Raw genomic sequence first — 19,285 nt, forward strand, 5'->3', positions numbered from 1 at the left:
GAGTACTCACAATAACAAGCCACTAAACCACAAAGCTGAGTCTATAGATCTACATGTATTATGTATTGCAGCACCAAAACAATTACGAATCTGGAAATTGTCTACATTTGGAATGACAAAAGAATTATTATAATTATTTGGTTCTTAGAATAGGGTGGAGCTAACACAAAGATATTCACATACCGGGTAATTTATTACAGTGACCTGGTTGCCTCAAATATAGCCGTGCAAGTTAACATATTTACTGACACACTGACACACTGAAACAATAAACAATTAATGTTCGAATCAATTTTATGTCGTAATTTTATATATAAGATGATAAAATAATAAAGAGGAAAAATTATTATTTATGCGGCTATGGGTCTACCAATTGAAAGGTTGTCCACATTGATTATAGAACTGTTGGTTGTGAGGCTTGAAGAACTGCTTGAGGGCTTGCACTGCCTCAGGGGACACCTCAGGGTGTTCCCGGCCCTTGCCACTACCTAGACAATGAGCATCTTTACTAATCTTCCGCCAGCAATAGAATCCTTTAGTCTCGTTGAAGAAGAACATGCTCTCAGTGAAGTAACTCTCAATGCCTAGAAATGCCTCAGCTCTCTTGAGTTGAGTGAGTGGATTGGTGATGAGAGAGTCACCATCCACCACTAGGATCTGAGACAGGGGAAAGTAATCCAACCAGCTTTTAAAATGAACGTCGTATAAGCTCACAGAGATTGGGTTGTAGAGAGTATTCACATGGTCACCATTAAAAACAGCTTTCTCAAATGTTGTGTGTTTGTGCGATTCCGTTTTTCTTCTCTTGTTGTTGAGTTGAGCAAAGTCTGACACAGTCCTGTCTATTGGGTTCCGCACAATGAGCAGCAGCTTAACATTTGGAGAGACACTGTGTATTCGCTGAGGGACTTGAGGGCCTACAAAATAAGCTGGAGTCTTCTCAATAGTGATCTGCTGTGGGTAGGACCGAGGCATACTGTCTATGTACCACTGGACTCTTCGCACGTAGTTTTCCTCCTTGTCAAAGTAATGGATCTCAGGTTTGGGTGATACAACGCTCGGATGCAGTGTCAGCATATCTAGGAGAGCACGAGTGCCAGCTTTGCGTACTCCAATAATAATAGCCTGAGGGAATCGTTTCTTGTAGTTAGTAGTCCGTACAGAAGTGGTGTTGGTGGGGATAGATTGCTGCCCTGTGGACAGGTCGACTGCCAGGGAGGTCAGTAGGGGAGGGGGTAGAGATTGGTATCTTGAGAGGAGGAACACAGTGAGCAGTGCTGTACATAGCAGTAGTGAGAGACGCCACCGATGACCAAAACACAGCACAAGTTTCATTATGACCTGTAGTATAACGAGGCTATCATGACAGGACAAACACACACACACACTGGGGAGGGGCACTTACTGTGAGAGATTGGCAGTGGTTAATTCTTGAGAGTCTAGTCCAGCTGCTGCTGAATGTTATTTGGTAAAGATCATTAATTGAAAAATTGAAAATCTAGTCTCTATTTTGTTTCTGCAGTACCAGCAGCCCCACCCCTCTTTCAAAAGAGGGCGTATCCAGTCTTCTAATAATCCTAGTAGCTATCGCTAGCTAGCTAGTTTACCAGCGCTGCACAGTCTAGATGAGAGCTATTATACTTCTACTGGTGAGTTGATAACTTCTTACTTCTTAGTAAAATTATTAAAGAGGAGCTCACATATCACATATACACCATCTCTTAGCCTATACATAAAATAGACATCCCTTTAATAATCTCACATCCTCCCCTGCAGACAAAAGATGAGTTTCCAGTCGTTACGTCGTGTGCTCCGCTCTGCACGAAAGGGCCTCTGCTCGACATGCTCCAAGGCACGCTACCCTCAACTAGAGGCAGCCGGTGCTGGCCATGTTGGCTGCCTCATCTACACCTTCGAGACTCTTGGCCAGCTCATAAAGGATGACCATGATGTCACAGCAGTACACGTGGCCGCTAGGAAGGGGCAGACTCCCATTCTGGTTTATCTAATCGAGAACAACCTTTTGGATGGAGTGGTCCATCGAGCTAAGAATGGAGCTACTGCAATACACGATGCAGCTGGGACTGGACAACTAGGCTGTCTGCGCTACCTCGCCAGTCACACACGACTGAGCGTGAATGATATTGACATTAACAACAGCACTCCTCTACACTGGGCAGTACAGTCAGGGCATCTTAAAGTGGCTGTCTGGCTAATTGTAGAATGCAAGACATCCATAGACTGTGTCTCAAAGAATGGAGTCACTCCACTGCATCTAGCTGCATCGAGGAACCATCTGGAGCTTGTGAAATGGCTCGCACGGCATGCCTACAAACACGTTGAGAAGCCGAGACGATTGGTGAATGCCAAGGATAAGAATGGTGCTACCCCTTTGTACCACGCTGCACAAGCAGGGCATGTTGAGATTGTCCAATGGTTGGCTGAGAAGGCCGGGGGCGATCCTACCATCCGCTCCAATCAGGGACTAGCACCACTCCATGCGGCCACTATAGCTGGCCACCTCTCTGCTGTTCAGTACTTGTTCCAGTTTGGTTCAGCCAGCGCCCCTGGAGGTCTCCGGACATCAGAGGGAGCTTGTGCCCTCCACTTTGCAGCTGCTGAAGGTATTGCAAACAATTTTTTGTAGCAAATCACTTGAATACCGATTACACTGCACAATGTTCACAGGGTTCAGTGGTGTTCTTCAATGGCTTCTCTCTCAGAACGAGTGTACAGGAAATGAGAGGGACTACTATCAGAGCACCCCCCTTCATGATGCAGCAGAGAGGGGACACCTCAAGTAAGTTAGTTCTTGTAGCATCGATAGTTGCTTGAGGTTAACTTAAAGGAGAAGCACAGGCCTAGGATGGATAGCTCGAGGCCCAATTTTGAATGCTGACTCTTACAGCAAATGTTTGTACATTTTTGATACCACCGCCCACTCCCTCCCTAGGAACCTCCATGTGTTGTGTGAGGGTGGGGCTGATATCTCACTCACTGATGTTGAGGGAAACACTCCACAAGACTTGGCCGATAAGAACGGGCAGAACAAATGTGTCAAGTACCTCAACAATCAGCGCAAGCAGAAGACAGGCAAACAGTCAAAGGTGCGCCAATGTGGTGTGTGTACCTGTGTGACCTTACATTCCTCTTAGGGCTTGAGTCGTTCTGGCAATCTCTCTCGGAGCAAAACCACTAAAGCTGAGATGATTGACAGTTACAGGAACGCTCCACCTCACCAAGTAAGCCCCTCCTACACACCCACACCACTCTCACACCACACACCTACGCACAGATCCCAGTCAGTGTGTTTGAGGGGGAGGATGAGGACGATATTGACGGCCCCCCTGATTCGGATAGTCCCTGGGCAGTAAGTCAATCGTTGTCAACTATATTAAACCAAAGGCCTTAATTGTCTTTTTCCCTGAAATTTTCCGTTTTGGTAGCTATCTTTGAGCCCGTAAGATACCGTAATTTGTGTTTAGATTGTCTAATTTCAAAACAAGTGTCCACGCTCCCCCCCCCCACCCCCAGACCCTCCGAGATCTGATGGGGGATGAGACTACTACTGAGATGGAGGATGGATTGAGTGACAGTGGAGGCAGGGATCGACTGGCAGCGTTCTCTGAGGCTGATAAGAAGAGGCGTAAACTGGAGGAGGACATGAGGAGAGAAGCGGACGAGAGGACCAAGAAGAGGCAAGAGCTGTTGAAACAGGAGACGGATATCGAACAGGTGTGCATGTGTGTGTAATGTAGCTGATGTAGCCGGCAGCGTAGACATAAGGTGGTAGCAGGACCATGTGTGGGTGTGTGGGTGTGTGGGTGTTTGTACATGCATAGTGTTGGTGGTCGTTACTGCTCCACGATAATTTTTATTGCTTGCACAGTACTTATGTTGCTATAATTATGTGCCAACCATTAACAGCTCTTCATCCCCTAACAGGAGATTCGCAAGAAGTTGCTATCTGATGATCCAGACAACCAGGTTGTCCCTCGCAAGACTCCAGAGACTGGCCACCTCTATAGGAAGAGCAGGAGCAGCTCGAGCATTGCCCCCTCCGCTGAGGGACGACAGAGACCCCGTTCACTACCTCCTGTACTCTCTGTAAGCACAGCATTACATAGCCCGGTGAAAGGAGACATTCAAACAGTACTATTTAGAGTATTTTATTGCTTTAACATGTGGCAAGTCAATGGATAGTTCTTCCCTCTCCTATGCAGCCTGATGCTGACCTCTCACAGAAAGGGCTAGTGGAGAAGAGAACTAAAGAATTTGAGGAGATGTGAGTGCACCTTACGCACACACTCAACCCCCTCATAATGTACCCCCTTACGTGTACCCCCTTATGTGTACCCCCTTATGTGTACTCCCCTCCCCTACAGCACACCACGTTCGATTCATAAAAAGTCAAACCTACTCTCCAAATTGCGAAGGTCTAAGAAAGGCAGCAAAGGAACTAAAATAGGCCATTCTCAAAGCTGGGACTCCGGTATAGGTGCATCCATTGCTCCTGACAATGTGGACGATAGTTACGCTGATGAGGAGGAGCTGCCAGAACCTCCCCCTGTACCTACGGTGGAATATCTCCTCGGAAAACGTCCTGTGAACCTTCGCAAGAGAGCCAGCGATTCTCTCAAACGTGAGATGTCAGCAAGAGAAGGTGGGGAAGATGACTCGGATGATCACAGCTCTGTCAGCTCATCCACCAGCGATCAGAAACACACACGCAAGAAGAGGAAGCACAAGAGAAGAGGCTCCAAAGAAAGTGATGAAGACCTTGTACAGTGGAGCTATAACAAGTTGAGTATACCTCAGAGCAGTCCTCCGCGTGAGAGGAAAAATTTGTTAGGAGTGGAGCGTCATCCGACACCCATACCCCGGCCAATACCCCCCCTCACTAATGGACCCCCCACCACTAACAGGCTACCGTCTCCTCTCAGACTAGATAGTGCATTTGATGAAGTTAGTCGCGAGCTGCTTTCTCTGTCGGACACAACTGACTCCTCTCTCTCCCCCTCCTCACCAACCTCACCAGCATCACCAACCTCACCCACATACACCCTCACAGCCGGTAAAAATATCTCGCGTTTGGCCCCCAAACCATCTCCTAGCTTCCAGAACAAACTGATTGCCAATAGCAATACAAACAACAGCAACAGCAATGACAAGAGCAGAGCCATTGTGCGACGTGTGTCTCCCATCTCAAAGGTTGTTAGCAGCCGAGTAAAGTCAAAGGGAGGGACAAACAAGAGCACCCTCTCTGATAAGCAGGCCGCACAGATATTGGAGGCCGCCAAATCACCTACAGATTTTATGAGTGCTCTTAGTGAAGCGATATCATCCTCACCCAAGCTTCCACGCTTCATGAGACAAGAGGCCCTGGACAATGGCAGCACCACTACCCCTCCAGAATCTAGCTCTCCAACTATTGACGAAATTGAGCTACAACTCAACGAGATGAGGAGGACCCTGGAAGCACCAAAGAGTATAATCCCGCCCCCTAAACGCCCGCCCTCCCCAGAGCCAGAGTCTGATAGTGAAAGCAGTGAGTACACGAGCAGCTCTGAGGGTAGTAGCAGCGAGGACGAAGATTCCGTCTCCTCCAGTGATAGTGAAACCATAGGGCCTAAAAGGCCAGTAATGGTTCGCAACGTTGGTATGTCCGCCTCTAGCAAGAGAGGTAATGGTGTGTTCAGCAGAGCGAGAGCATTGGCAAGGTATCCACGGTTACTCAGACGGAATGTTGTCAGACTAGAGCCCATCTTGGAAGTCACGGAAGAGGTCATATTTGGAGCCGTAAGTGAACACACACACACACGCATGCACACATGCACACATACATGCATGCACACATGCACACACACACACAAAATAATGCGTTTTGATAGCTGCCTTCTGTGTTGTTTCATATATAAACATGTTGAAGGTTGTATAGTTAGAATTGTAATGTGTTTGCATGCAGGCCACCGTGGAGAAGAGAGTAAAACTCTTTAGGCGACTGAAGTTGGAGAAGCGCCACATGAAAGCCTGGAGGAAGTACATGCAGATCATGCGCAGTGCAGTGAGTTAATGTCCAGCTGATTACTATCTGCTACTAATGTATGTATGTGTGTGTGTGTGTGTGTACACAGTACCGCAAGGCAGAGCGTATCATACAGAGAAAGAGAAGAGGTATGTGATTGCATCACTAGTAGTAGCTTCAGTGCATTCTATAACTTTCATAATTATATAGAGTTGCTGGCTCGATTCTTCTATTCTTGGATCCAAGTACGGAACATGGGAGCAGTGGAGGAGGTGAACACAGACAGAGCACTCTACCATTATCGACGCTCTCTCGTGGCAAAGGTGTTTGGGGCGTGGCACTTCCAACTGGTGAGACCCCCCTACATAGCATGTACCTGTTTTATCCCCCCCTCAGAGAGGAGCGAACATGCCCATTGCTAAGACTACCTCCATGCAATGGCTGAATGCTGAGGAGGTAAGTAAATTGAGAAAATAAAGTGTTTTATATACATAATTACAATGTAGCGATACCTAAACTGGATCAACAAGCAGCTGCTACCAGCCACAGGTTCTCAGATCGGTGATATTGAGGAGTCCCTTGCGAATGGTGTTCTCATTATCAAGGCCATTGCTGTGAGTGTGTGGTGTGTGTGGTGTGTGGTGTGTGTGGTGTGTTGTGGGTGGTGATTGACTGCTTATTTTCTCACAGTATGCCTCTAACACAAATCCACCCAAATATCTGGCCAGACCGCGGGTGAGGCTCCATTGCCAGGACAACTGGAAGACTGCCCATGGGTTTATGAGAAGTGTGGGTATCAACATGTATGGCATAGAATCAGCAGGTATGTGTTCACTGTAATGCCATTGGTTGGTTTTTTTCACTGTAATGTCATTGAGGTGTGTTCACTGTAATGTCACTGAGGTGTGTTCACTGTAATGCCATTGGTGGTGTGTTCACTGTAATGTTATTGAGGTGGTGTGTTCACTGTAATGCCATTGGTGGTGTGTTCACTGTAATGCCATTGGTGGTGTGTTCACTGTAATGCCATTGGTGGTGTGTTCACTGTAATGTCATTGAGGTGTGTTCACTGTAATGCCATTGTACTTCTAACACACTCAGATCTGGCTAATGTGATCTCAGCAGCTATACACAACATGTTCAACGCCATCCTAAAGTGGGAAGAGTCAAGATGAACTGTCTTATTATACCCCATACTCAACCAACTAACTTCATATGTTTTGTGTCAATATAATAGCAGTAATTTTTGCACAATAGAAATATTTTTTTGCAAATTATAATTGTACAATAAAATAGTTACCCTAGTGGAGTCAGTGTGAGCATGTTAGGGTAATGGAGGTCTGACTTGTACGATTCATCATGACTGTCTATCAGTTCCTTATGCTTGCTGTGCACCAAGTCGTCATAGCAATTCATTATGTCCACTTTAAACGACTGACTAGCGAGGGCCAGGAACTGTTGTAATGTTCCACTCCTGCCTGGGGCAAACAGTAACACCTTCCCAGTCCCAGAGCGACACAGCTTGAGCATAGTACTGACGAGCGATGAGTGTAGCTCAGTGAAGAACACACAGTCGGCACACAACACCCAATCAAAGCTACCGTCGTGGAGAGAGGGGGAACCAAGGAAAGAGTCATCCCAGCACAGCACTTCACTTGTCACCATTGTACTTCCAAATTGCTCGGAGTTTCGACTGACAATGGATGTGACGTTATCCACGCTGCTTGAGTTGCCGTCTGTTAGTAGTACATGAGAGGGTAGCTGTGTAGAGGCTAGCATGACTCCAGCCAGTGCAGACATCCCACACCCGAGCTCCACCACTGACTGGCCACTGAACAGTGAGGCATGTCGGACACAGTAATGGGCCAACACCTCCTCTGAGGGCCAAATGCAGACATTGCCAGTATTGTTGAATCCAATCATATCTTGTAGCGAAGTTGTCTGAGTCTGGTCTCGTATAAGAGGAGCCACCTTCAAGCTAGGGACCGGCTCTCTGGGGGAGTAGCTGCTCCATCCATCTTGGCTGGGAGAGGAGGTGAATAGTCCATAGCTACTGAAGCTCCTCACACTCGCACTAGTACTGGGGCTAGACTGTTGGGTCCCTCCGCCGCCTTGGGCAGATAGGATAGCAGCCTTCAATATCTTCCATCTCTCACTAGCACTTGTCTTGGGAGCTGACATTACATTACACAAGAGAAATAGGTGGCAGAGTTTGAGTTTTTGGGGTTCCCCCTTCAAATAAGGGAGGGGGTGGGGCTGGTCTGTTTACTATTGATGCGATAGACACACTCAAAACAGCTGCAATAATCAATGAACAATGAACCGAAAAAGAAGACATGAAAGAAACAGTACAACAACACAGTAGAGATGTTTTTAATAGTTCAGTAGGAGTCCTCTTCCTTCATGTCAGCTGGCTTTGCGTTGTTGCTCAGACCCGATACATGTCTGCCACCTGGTTACTAGTAGTGCTAGGCCTAGTATCCTCCAGGGTCTTGTCCTTCTCTGATACGCAAGAAGAGAGGGAAATGCAGAGAGTACCCTTCTCTGGATCAACCTGGAGGGAAGGATAATTGTTAAACAATCTGCCAACAATGTAACGTCTAACGAACGTACATGTCTGAACAATTATTTAAAAGAGCTCAGCTTAATCATGCAGGTCTCTAGAATATCACGACGTTAAAATTCCTGTAGATACAAATTAAGCTGCAGTATCTCCATCTAGATTTAGAACAAAGAGCATATTAAAGGACAATCACAAAAGCGCAGTAACAGACAACTAAAACCACACACAGAGCTTAGTACCAGTAACTGGACTTGACAGTGCGAGCTGCTCCCTCCAACTGCTTGTGGAACACCTCAGGAGAGACTGTCTTATTGGCATTCAGCACCACAGGGGGCCAATCTGAAGGAGGGGGGGCAATGTTAATTAACTACTCGTTATATCTATAATTACGCAATCAGTTTCTAGCTCTACTCCGCTTACTGAGCCACAAACATCAGTGCACAAATGCTCAATCCTAGTTAGCACTTAGCTTGGATTGAAGCAGATGCATGTCAACATAATTATTTAGAGGCTAATAATTTAAGAGGGTGATAAGTGGTTGAGGGCGGATCATAGTCCTCTCCCGGCCCACACACCTCACACTGTACTCTGAGGTAAGGACTTGCTCTGCATGCACTGCAAGGGTTAAGATATTTAAGTAATTCATTTACATATGAATAGGATTTGTGTGAATGAAGCAAGGAAGATAGCAAGGGAAAGATCGTGGCAAGTATAATTATATATTCATGACGTATACTAGCTGCGCGTATATTAGAGAAGGCCCTTACAACAATAATTCATATGATTATAGCTATTAGCTGTCATCAATAATCATAAATCAATAATGGGTAACAGCCAGCCTAGAGTTCATGTAGTCACACTACCAGAACAACTGACCGTGAGCTAATATAATTGTACAATTAAAAAATGAAGTATTTTACCAGCTATAACATAATTTATACTTTTTGTATTTTATATTTTTATACTATTCATGGCCTTAAGAATCAACATCAAGAGCGTGAACACTGTAATAATTATTATATCAGGATGCGTGCACTCGATCCTGTATATGTGTGGCCGCGGGTTTGATCGAGTTTCTAATTGCTGCTCACCTTATACATGTACGTGGCCATATGTATAGCAATGTTGCTCTGCCTAGCTGAGTTATCTGACAATGCATGTATATGTGCTCAGATAATTACGACTGTATCGGGAAAATTTTTTCAGGAAAAAAGTAACATACATGTGGCAACTTGGTTGCTTAATTGCAACTGTTAATTAATGTTGTACGCAACAAATTGCCGCACAAAGTTGAATTGCCTGGTGGTACATGGTATGATGGCCTTAACAGATACACTTTGTGTGATTAATTATAGGATCAAAATAGCAATAAAATTAATGTATTTTACTGTCTTGCAGCAGAAGGAGGAGGAAGAGATCGCCGATAGGCAAGAGGAGGATGAGATCGCCGATAGGCAAGAGGAGGAAGAGATCGCCAATAGGCAAGAGGAACAAGAAATCGCCGATAGGCAAGAGGAGGAAGAGATCGCCGATAGGCAAGAGGAGGATGAGATCGCCGATAGGCAAGAGGAGGAAGAGATCGCCAATAGGCAAGAGGAACAAGAGATCGCCGATAGGCAAGAGGAGGAAGAGATTGCCGATAGGCAAGAGGAGGATGAGATCGCCGATAGGCAAGAGGAGGAAGAGATCGCCGATAGGCAAGAGGAACAAGATATCGCCGATAGGCAAGAGGAACAAGAGATCGCCGATAGGCAAGAGGAGGAAGAGAGCCACAAAACATTGGCGGACGTATTTAAAAATCCTTTCCTGGGATGTTTCAGATAAGACGAAAACAGGTTTGCTTGTAGTATACACTCAACTAGACACACTACACTATACTATACAGAAATTTGATTGCCGAGCAATTACGAAAATACTTTAAATTATTTGCATTTTACATTGTATACATACAGCTGAGGGAGCTCAATCACAAGTATAGCTGAAACAGCTAGTTAAGAATTCAACAGTATAAATGTGTAACGTATTATTGAGTGAGTGAAGCATACTAATTCTGTTGCTTAATTTTTATGTTGTTATTACATTGCAATTGCCTGGGGGCTGAGTGGATGGTACAGAGAGGGGTCGTGAGAGAATTAACCCACAGGCAAAAGAAAACCACACTAAATACACAAAGTTATGTGGGAGCATTTCTGCACAGCATGGCCACATGTACATGCAGGCCTTTGGCTGTGAAAGATAACTAGTTACAGGATTAGGGGACTCGGAGTGTCAATCACAGCATTGGATGCAACATTACGGGGCACCTATACGATGTTCTTGCACAAACTACATATCCACCAAGACATCAGAATTGAATCCATCGATTTTTCAAACATAGATACTTTGAGTTTAACTGCCTTTATAGTGACAGCTAACTTATATTCGTCGCCTATACCCGTATACCTAGATACGTACCTAGTGGGAGGACACTACTATATATATTATTCTGATACGAGGCCAGGATCTAGGAACAAGCTACATTTTGTTTTGTGTTACTAAAATTACTACACAAAATGTACAAAGTGTTTGTCAAAGCAGGCCAAACCAGTACATTATATTACAAGGGCACCTAATATTATATTATACCAACCTGACCTACCTGACTAGACACTCTAATAGAAGTGACCCTCTTCAGTTTGAGCCATGGTGGACAGCTTTCACAGCCTGCAGCGTTTGCTTGAGACATTCGACTTTGGCCAGCTAGGGTTGGGTTTCCCCTTCCAATAAGGAGAGAGGGGGGTCTGCGTGCGTATCAATTCCAGTTTTTATTTTACAACAATTTTTACACCACACACATAAAATGTGACAAAAACATGGTAAGTCAGAAATATAAGTGTACAACATGTCCGTTGCTTCCATCGTGTCCAGGATGTATGAGAACGCTGCAGTAGTTAGTGCACTGCTGGAGGTAACCCTGTTGTCTCGTAAGACCCACCAGGGAGTGGACGAGGGGGAGGTCATCTTCCCCCCCACAGGTAACTGATTTGAGGGGCGTGGCCAGTCCAGCTAGTTGGAGGAGGGAGCGCTCTGTGGAGTGAGCTGAGACAGTCACCACCAGGTGGTGATCAGACACCCACCTACACACAGAGAGAGAAAGGGTGGTGTAATCATAGCTAAGGAATGAACAATTGGAGATGTATAGTTCAGTTAGACTTTTACCGTATAGCGGGTATTTTTGTATGGTGGAAATTTCTGTATTTTCGTATCGTAGAGCATCAATATTCAAAAATTAATTATTATTTTACCGCTGGTCAAATTGAGTAGTTCATCCAATCATTAACGAAAATTACCCGCTTACGGTATCTCAATGATTATTCTAAAGTATGACTGACCAGTGCTTTAGTTCCATGCCTCCTCCGTCCTCCTCCCTGAGTGGAGAGTAGAGCACCTCCCCCTGTTGTTGAGGTTGGGGGGAGTGTAACAACCATCGCAGGTACCCCGTGAACACATTGGGCCCAGACCAGTGCATGTAGTCACCATCACTATCCCATAGGAGGGAGCGATCCATCACACGCAGGGGGATAAACGTATCTGTACAAGAGACATTGACTAGCTATTACAGCAATCAATGGCTGCCACTTACTGCTGACAAGAAACACTGGAATCTCATCCAGTGGAACTCCATTGAACTGGACAGTTGTCCCTCCCTGGCTGATCTTACTGTGGTCCCACCAGTACATCCAGGAGTGGCCAGACGGTAGAGACACACTAAATGATGAGCTGTCATTATTGTGCACTGGGGCTACTAACAGCTTGACACCAAGCAGGTAGTTGAGGGTGGAGGGCTTGAAATCATCAATAATCTGTGTGTGTGTGGGGGGGGGGTATTGGTAGCAGCTCATCAAGACAGGGTGGGGGGTCACCTTGTTGATGAAGCTGTCGTGCTTAGCTAGAGGTGTGATTGAACTCCTCTTGGTTTCGAATGCTTCTGTTCCAGTGGTCAGTAAATACGGTCCTATCTCATAATGAACCGTCACAAACCTACAGCAACAATACTTAGGTTAGTTTATAAGAAGTTAGTGGCCATTAAGCAGCCTCTAACTACACAACCTACCTGTTATAGATGTGCAGTGTTTGGTTGTTGCTGTCAAAGGCCCAGGGTCGATGTTCCTTGTTCCCCCCGTTCTCCATAAGAGGTGAGAACGCTCCCACTCCTGCCCACCGCAGGAACAACTCCTTACTGCGACCCAGCGGGCCAGTCCCAGTACGGTAGCCGCCAATATCAGAGCCAAAGTTAGCATACCCTGTACATGTATACACAGAAATAAAAGATTGCCATAATGAAATCCATCTCTACCTGCCCATGCACTCTGTAGGTAGCTCTTGAGGGCACTCTCCAGCCCCGGGAAGGTTGGGTCATCGTCACCTACCCAGCCAGAGAACATGACATAGTAAGGGCTGAAGTCAAGGTACAGCGGCCCAAACCTACGGGAGAAGGGGGGGGGGGGAGGGAAATAAAGGGACTTCTACAGGAAAAATGCTAACTTTTATTTAGCTGGTTGGAGCTTTAGCATATTATAGATAGAAGCGCTTTTTAACAAGGAATCATGAAACTTGATTTTCAGTGAAGTATGACAAAGTTATGACAGCATTATGAAGGTCAAACTCAACACAAATGGACTTTAACTACTCTCATTCATACCCATCGGCTGGTCTTGACATGATGAGGCGATCCATGCCAAGCTTTGAGCGTGTGTAATTGAAGAAGTCACCATAGTAATGGTGAGAGTACTGGCTCCTAGTAACCACTCCAGAATGACCCAGGGGGACCACCAGCTCAAGAATATAGGGATCTGTGCCATCACACTTCCAGCCATCGATACCAAGGTCCAACACCTGGTGAGGGGAGGGGCAATGGTATATACATAGCTACCAAAACTGCTGAAATTTGGGAAATAACTAAGAGACTCACAAAATTGATGATTTTAACTATATAATCACAAAACTTTTTATCTGAACACATTAAAGGTAATCCTAAGAGCTACTGAATTCATCAATTAATTTTGCTAAAACACGAATTATGGCCTCCCAGAAATATGTACTTAAGAGGTTGTGTCGTAGGGATACCTTGTCTAGTTGAGAGTGCCACCATTGTAGGGCCTTAGGGTTGGTGTAGTCAAGGAGCCCACCTTTGCCATGCCACCAGGAGAGTACAGCCTGCTGACCCAGCACATCCCTGTGTGGGGGGGAGCTGTGGGGGGGATTGAACATGCCTATAAACGTTACTTGATCATGTAGTCATTGTCGTGTGCCTCTTGATAGTTGGATGAGTCTGTATCAATCATAGAGGTGGCCCACAATACAACACGCACACTCTTGGAGTGGAAGTAGTCTATCTGTGAGGACACACACTATTGGAGTATCAGTATGAGTGGGTGGAGGGTAGTACCATTCCTGACGCATTAGGGAACTTTTTAGTGTCGAATTCAAAGTTGTTGAATCCAGTCGACCAACCAGAGTCCAGATCCACTGCCCCAACCTATCTATCACATGAGGAGTTGGTACTATCACATGATCATCACCTTGACTCCATACTCTAGGTACTGGTTGACGTAGTCTGTGATGCTGCTCTGGTTTAGTCTATCCCTGGACAACCACACCCTGCACACACACACAGAGCTAGGTGTTAGACCATGCAAGGATATAGCTATGTATGTATACCAGTGCCCGTGGGCCCACTGTACATAAGTGGTGGTGTGTGTGTGTGTGTGTGTGTGCGTGCGTGTGTGCGTGTGTGTGAGTGTGCGTGTGTGTGTGTGCGTGTGTGTGTGTGTGTGTGTGTGTGTGTGTGTGTGTGTGTGTGTGGCCATTGCTAGCTACACATACACACCAGTGTTCATGTGCCCACTGTGCATAAGGTGCACTCTGTAGGGAAGCAGCTGGAACACCTGCATCACTCATAGACCCTAGCAACCATGTCATCACCATCAGCAGCACAGCACCCACTGTAGGGGGGGGTAGGTAGACTACAGGCACACACTGATCACCTCACCTCTTGTTATTAGTACCATTGCTATAGCTAGCTCTGCAGAGAACTAGAACACAGCCTTCCTTTTACACAAGTCATGCAAGGTAGTGAGCCCCACCCCCAAAACTATATCATGTGACAAATTTCTCATAAAAAAAACCCTGAAAACACACACACACACACAGCTTACAGTAACACAGAGTCAGTGTCCTAAATAATGCTATAAAAACCACCATTGACACACACACACACACAAATAGTGTTAGTCAATATTATAGTAGAAATTGATAGCCCTATTGACATCCATGTCAGCTTGCATGAGCAGCTCCTTCAGTACTTCTTCATCTGCCTCACTGCCCACTATGGCCTTCACCTCTTCTAGAATGGCCTGGAACTCAATGGTGTTGGGGTCTTGGTAGTTCTCGTCTAGTTGGAGGGGAGTGCTCCCATCGTAGCTCTGTAAGGGGATGATGTCGGAAGAGCTGTCAGAAGAGCTGGACGTCTGAGTGTTGTGCGTGGTGTGTGGTGTGTGTGGAGGGGGGGGTAATGTTTTTTAAAATCCAGAGAAAACATAAGTCAACCACTGTACAGTGTACACAGTGGGGTTACATACGTATACATACTACAGTCAAGGCTTAATCTCAGTGGATCGTAGCAGCAAGCTAATCAACTCTCGCTATAGCACATTCAACTTTTTGCATTAATTTAGTGTGAACTCACCCTGGTGGTTCTACTCGTGACACCTTGATAGTGCAACATGAGGTGAGGGTCCGTTGCCGATGACAACAGGCTACGTAGCTCTTGCTTGAGGTCATCAGCAAGGTCACAGTAGCCGTCCACTTCTCTCATGATCACATCAGGATCATTCAGAATGTATTGCAAAGACGCCTCCTATAAAAGGGGGAGGGGCATATTATCGTACAGCATAGCAATCTGATTGGCTACTCACTCTGAGACGCTTGACGCTGTACCTATCAGCCACTTGCAATAGCGGGAACACAGTCACATCTTCCACACGCTCCACTAGACAACTCTCACACCGCCCACGCAGTACACTCGTCTCGTACTGGTCGGCAGCGGCCAGCAAGTCCACCACCTCGTCAGTGGGTGTGGTCTCTAGCTCCGCACACCCCCCGTATAGATAGCGGAGGAACATACGGAAGGTGCTCTCACTGCAATCCCTCACTACGATGCGTTTATCAATGGCTTCCTTCATACCAGAGAGTAGGGCTCGCTTCATCCACTCACACCGACTTGTCACTATCACACGGTGGGCTTTGATGACCACACCCCCTTCACCAGAGACCACACCCCCATCAATTATTAGTACGAACTCCATGTCAGTGAGTATGTCTGATCCGAGTAGTTTGTAGCATCCCTGAGCCAGGAGGTTATCGGAGGCTCCCTTAGACGTTAGACTGGGGGGCTGTGTGTGTGTGTGTGGGGAGGGGGGGGGGGTAACTAGTATCTAAGTACACCATTGGAAAGGTAATTCTGAGAGCTATTGAATGCATCAATTAGTTTTGAAAATGGACAATCCTAACTTGATAACTCAGGCACTCAAATTATATCAAAGCAAAGGCTATTAAGCTCTTCTAGAATTCAACCGATTTGGGTATCATTGAAACTGGAAACAGCCACTCACCATAGCAACATGACACGCCCCCTCATCATCCTCGTCCGCTCGTAACGACCTCAGGTCGCTCTCTGTCAAGAGGTCAAGGTACACGAGAGCTTCGTTGAGTTCTGGTCGACCTACAAACTTGCAGGCTTTGAGAATTGACGGCAACATTGGCTCCTTGAGATACTGCGCCCTCCGTACTCCCCATGACTGAAGACAAAGGTCATCACCATGGATACATCGGATAACATACGTAATATGTACTTACCACATAGGTACAACATAGCGATGTGAGTACTTTGAACTTCTTCCAGTCTAGAGCGTTGTCCATTAGAATGTGACCTTTGCCAGCCTGCAACTGCGTTCTCTGTCCGATGCCCTGCGAGACGTACATGGTTACTATAGCGACTGTACATATATAAGTGGTTATATACTTACTTCTTTCTCAAGGCCTTCTATAGCTCTCATGATCTTGGCCACTCTGTCGCCTTCATTCATCTCTTTGAAGCCCTCCCTGCATGTCACATGACCATCACATGATGTTAGGCACACAGCACACAACACACTAGAGAAGGTCTTAATTAAAATCTGCTTCCGGAGGACTTTAATTTCATTCCGATCATCTACTCTTTCTTTGTTACCTCCAAACACCAGGGCTGGAGGTACTAAAGGAAGATTAGACGACCGGAATGTAATTACAGTCCTCCAGAAGCAGATATTAGATTTTAATTGACCCTCCTCTAACAACAGACACACCTCTTGCTGTTTGAGGTCTGTAGGAAGTCGTCAAACTCCTTCTTCATAGTATAGAGTCTCTTTGCTTCCTTGCTCCTTGAGATTAACTGGAGTAGTAGAGAGAGCTTGAGCACTGGTCTCTTAGGAACCTTCTTCTTGGAGAGTGAGCCGAGACGAAAGGCCATGGCTGTCTTGACATCACCACACGTCGTGTTGATCAGGTCCCACACTTTCTCAACCTACAGGGAAAGGGGGGTTGGTCAGGGGGTCAATACAGGGGGTCAGTACAGGGAGTCAATATGCAGGGGGTCAATACCGGGGGTCAATACAGGGGGTCAATACTGTCTGACACTTGTAGACAATACCGGCCAAGAGTGGAAAGAGGTCAATAATACATTCACTGCCATAATTAATTATTGTACTAGCAGGTGAGTAGAATAACAGTATGCACAATGTGTGTGTGCAGTCACCTCTGGTATGATGTAAGTGGCAGTCTCTAGTCTCTGTGCCTCGGTGAGGGAGGTGTACTTGGAGACAGCCGAGTCTATCAGCTCACACAAGAGGTCAATAAACACGACCACCCTAGAGTAAAAGATAGAGCCCGGGTATATGGTGGGAAGGTCTCACCTAGCCCTGACATATTCCAACACCTCTTGCTTCTCAGGCTTGCTCATCTCTCTCTTGTTACGTGAGTACAGCTCACACAGCAACCCAAACTTGGCAGCACCTGCAATACAAGGAGAGGGGGGGGGTCAGTATAGGCCAGGGGGGGGTCAGTACAGGCCAGGGGGGAGAGGGTCAGTACAGGGGGGGGGTCAGTACAGGCCAGGGGGGGGGGGTCAGTAGGGGAGGGTCCTAGCAATACCAAGCAATGAACTCACCTACAGCTGCCTCTTTGACAAGTTGTTTGAGGCTGTAAGTGATCTTAACTGGATTGGCGACGTCTGTACTGTCTATCATTCCCTTGGCCAGCTGCAGACATGTCTGGAGGTCATCCACCAGCCCCATGAGCCCTGAGGGGGTGTGGGTGGGGGGTAAGGTGCACACTAATTAAAGGAGGTGCTCTGCTCACTTTGCTTGAGATCGTGACTGCCTATGAAGGTACTACACAGCTGGGTCAGGTGACCAAGGCGTGGGTGGGGAGAGATCACCGCCACTATTTCCCTAGCCGCTGCCAGGGACAACAAAGTCGGCAGACGGTGGGTGTACACATAGCTATGTAAAGGTAGCAAAGAATAACATAGAAGAGTGTGTGTGTGTGTATGACTGTACCTGAGGACAATCCGCACGAGGTGTGATTTGAGGGAGGCTACTAACACATGCCAGTCACTGGATGACATTGAGGGGAGGGAGTTCGAAAGGATGGTACGATGAACTTTGAACTCTACACCATCGCTGGAGGTCACGGTGAGGTCACTAAAGTACCCCTCGTCCAGCGCCCCCTGCAGAGTGAAGCCCTCCAACTGATCCTCTATAGGACGAGGTGCCTGGTGGGGGGTAATGATGAGTCATCAAAAGTGGGCGTGGCTTATACCTTAACGAGAGTGAGTATCATCACTCCGCTCATTTCCTCATCCTCCTCTCCATCATCGTTTAACGCTTCCACGTTGGTCTCCAATAGCAACGCCCCGCCCTCCTTCTCCTCAATCTGGGGGTTATATAGTGACAGGTAACAGTTACATAGCAAAAGGTTACATAGCGACAATCACTCACATCAAAAGAGAACTTCTTGCCATCTTGTCCTCCAAACAGTTCTAGTGTTGTCTTGTCAATGCTAAAGTTGGTTGTGCAGAAGAGAGGGTCCATCTCCACAGTGGAGGGGAGGGTCCACGTGATGTCGCACCCGTCATCCAGCGAGACCTCCACCCTGAATATACAGAAGATTACTGACTAGTATACAGAACAAGGACATGTACATACCCAGCGTAGTCAGGAAAGGTTTGTTGCATAGAGTCAGTCTTGCTGAACGACACACAGTCAACCTACAGTCAGGGTGTGTGCGTGTGTGTGTGTGTGTGTGTGGTGTGTGTGAGGTGTGTGTGTCGTGTGTGTGTGTGTGTGTGTGTGTGAGGTGTGAGTGTGTGTGTGTGTGTGAGTGTGTGTGAGGTGTGAGTGTGTCTAGCTATAGCCTCACCTTCCAGTGCCCTACTATATTGTCCAGATCCTCGGATTTGGAGTCCTTCACTATGGCCGCCTTGGCCTTCGAGCGACGACTAGACATTGTAAGAATTTAGGCTGGCCAAGATGAGATGATCGCGTCACCGTGAAGCTGAAGAGAGATTCCCTTGCTTTATGCTTTCTCAGCTCCATATGGGGTAGTACCACGCCCCCCCA

The 19,285-nt window shown here is 46.6% G+C and overlaps 5 protein-coding genes and 1 long non-coding RNA gene across 10 annotated transcripts; 2 read left to right on the forward strand and 4 right to left on the reverse strand.

The window, feature by feature from the left end:
- Positions 1–261: 261 nt before the first annotated feature.
- LOC135351836 (heparan sulfate glucosamine 3-O-sulfotransferase 5-like) lies at positions 262–1,470 on the reverse strand. Its single transcript, XM_064550945.1, has 3 exons — positions 1,406–1,470; positions 715–1,341; positions 262–657 (listed from the first exon to the last, which is right to left on the reverse strand). The coding sequence occupies exons 2-3, from the start codon at positions 1,333–1,335 to the stop codon at positions 367–369; spliced, it is 912 nt and encodes a 303-aa protein (XP_064407015.1). The 5' UTR covers positions 1,336–1,341; positions 1,406–1,470; the 3' UTR covers positions 262–366.
- An 85-nt stretch (positions 1,471–1,555) lies between these two features.
- LOC135351796 (protein phosphatase 1 regulatory subunit 12A-like) lies at positions 1,556–7,305 on the forward strand. Its single transcript, XM_064550892.1, has 17 exons — positions 1,556–1,649; positions 1,777–2,624; positions 2,689–2,800; positions 2,954–3,107; positions 3,156–3,242; positions 3,296–3,370; positions 3,535–3,735; positions 3,946–4,107; positions 4,224–4,285; positions 4,386–5,799; positions 5,966–6,064; positions 6,135–6,174; positions 6,236–6,375; positions 6,422–6,481; positions 6,532–6,639; positions 6,716–6,848; positions 7,127–7,305. The coding sequence occupies exons 2-17, from the start codon at positions 1,784–1,786 to the stop codon at positions 7,198–7,200; spliced, it is 3,762 nt and encodes a 1,253-aa protein (XP_064406962.1). The 5' UTR covers positions 1,556–1,649; positions 1,777–1,783; the 3' UTR covers positions 7,201–7,305.
- LOC135351839 (calmodulin-lysine N-methyltransferase-like) lies at positions 7,242–8,247 on the reverse strand. Its single transcript, XM_064550948.1, has one exon. The coding sequence runs from the start codon at positions 8,204–8,206 to the stop codon at positions 7,322–7,324; it is 885 nt and encodes a 294-aa protein (XP_064407018.1). The 5' UTR covers positions 8,207–8,247; the 3' UTR covers positions 7,242–7,321.
- A 62-nt stretch (positions 8,248–8,309) lies between these two features.
- LOC135351808 (alpha-glucosidase 2-like) lies at positions 8,310–14,742 on the reverse strand. Of its 5 annotated transcripts, XM_064550912.1 has the most exons (17): positions 14,620–14,742; positions 14,458–14,572; positions 14,150–14,228; positions 14,017–14,106; positions 13,854–13,963; positions 13,695–13,803; positions 13,270–13,463; positions 12,925–13,052; positions 12,682–12,871; positions 12,491–12,608; positions 12,211–12,430; positions 11,960–12,158; positions 11,227–11,704; positions 9,164–9,203; positions 8,828–8,927; positions 8,639–8,743; positions 8,310–8,579 (listed from the first exon to the last, which is right to left on the reverse strand). In XM_064550912.1, the coding sequence occupies exons 1-13, from the start codon at positions 14,636–14,638 to the stop codon at positions 11,449–11,451; spliced, it is 1,827 nt and encodes a 608-aa protein (XP_064406982.1). In that variant the 5' UTR covers positions 14,639–14,742; the 3' UTR covers positions 8,310–8,579; positions 8,639–8,743; positions 8,828–8,927; positions 9,164–9,203; positions 11,227–11,448. The 5 variants fall into 5 exon arrangements, with proteins under 5 accessions (XP_064406982.1, XP_064406984.1, XP_064406980.1 ...); XM_064550914.1 differs by lacking the exon at positions 9,164–9,203; XM_064550910.1 differs by lacking the exon at positions 8,639–8,743.
- Positions 8,975–10,667, forward strand: LOC135351860 (uncharacterized). Its single transcript, XR_010399526.1, has 3 exons — positions 8,975–9,181; positions 9,987–10,423; positions 10,541–10,667. It is a non-coding gene; the product is annotated as an uncharacterized LOC135351860 (long non-coding RNA).
- Positions 14,727–19,281, reverse strand: LOC135351801 (uncharacterized). Its single transcript, XM_064550899.1, has 16 exons — positions 19,086–19,281; positions 18,872–18,933; positions 18,665–18,818; positions 18,486–18,599; positions 18,224–18,438; positions 18,024–18,166; positions 17,833–17,964; positions 17,579–17,678; positions 17,422–17,533; positions 16,973–17,190; positions 16,655–16,730; positions 16,485–16,595; positions 16,241–16,426; positions 15,545–16,021; positions 15,316–15,486; positions 14,727–15,097 (listed from the first exon to the last, which is right to left on the reverse strand). Exons 1-16 carry the CDS (start codon positions 19,170–19,172, stop codon positions 14,858–14,860), a joined length of 2,598 nt encoding a protein of 865 aa, XP_064406969.1. The 5' UTR covers positions 19,173–19,281; the 3' UTR covers positions 14,727–14,857.
- Between the last annotated feature and the right edge of the window lie 4 nt (positions 19,282–19,285).

The sequence above is a fragment of the Halichondria panicea genome, chromosome 17 (genome assembly GCF_963675165.1).
Source record: "Halichondria panicea chromosome 17, odHalPani1.1, whole genome shotgun sequence".
NCBI classification, from domain to species: Eukaryota; Metazoa; Porifera; class Demospongiae; order Suberitida; family Halichondriidae; genus Halichondria; species Halichondria panicea.

Coding starts and splice junctions, on each gene's coding strand:
- LOC135351808 (XM_064550913.1), bottom strand. Junction 12,431..12,490: donor ACGACAGCTTCATCAACAAG/GTGACCCCCCAC, acceptor ACACACACACAG/ATTATTGATGATTTCAAGCC. Junction 11,705..11,959: donor GGCATGGAACTAAAGCACTG/GTCAGTCATACT, acceptor CTCTGTGTGTAG/GTGGGTGTCTGATCACCACC.
- LOC135351796 (XM_064550892.1), top strand. CDS start 1,784: ATGAGTTTCCAGTCGTTACGTCGTGTGCTCCGCTCTGCACGAAAGGGC. Junction 2,625..2,688: donor CCACTTTGCAGCTGCTGAAG/GTATTGCAAACA, acceptor CAATGTTCACAG/GGTTCAGTGGTGTTCTTCAA. Junction 6,849..7,126: donor GTATGGCATAGAATCAGCAG/GTATGTGTTCAC, acceptor TAACACACTCAG/ATCTGGCTAATGTGATCTCA.
- LOC135351839 (XM_064550948.1), bottom strand. CDS start 8,206: ATGTCAGCTCCCAAGACAAGTGCTAGTGAGAGATGGAAGATATTGAAG.
- LOC135351801 (XM_064550899.1), bottom strand. CDS start 19,172: ATGTCTAGTCGTCGCTCGAAGGCCAAGGCGGCCATAGTGAAGGACTCC. Junction 18,600..18,664: donor GCAAGAAGTTCTCTTTTGAT/GTGAGTGATTGT, acceptor TATAACCCCCAG/ATTGAGGAGAAGGAGGGCGG. Junction 16,731..16,972: donor CAGACCTCAAACAGCAAGAG/GTGTGTCTGTTG, acceptor TGTGACATGCAG/GGAGGGCTTCAAAGAGATGA.
- LOC135351836 (XM_064550945.1), bottom strand. CDS start 1,335: ATGAAACTTGTGCTGTGTTTTGGTCATCGGTGGCGTCTCTCACTACTG. Junction 658..714: donor CTCTCTACAACCCAATCTCT/GTGAGCTTATAC, acceptor CCCCTGTCTCAG/ATCCTAGTGGTGGATGGTGA.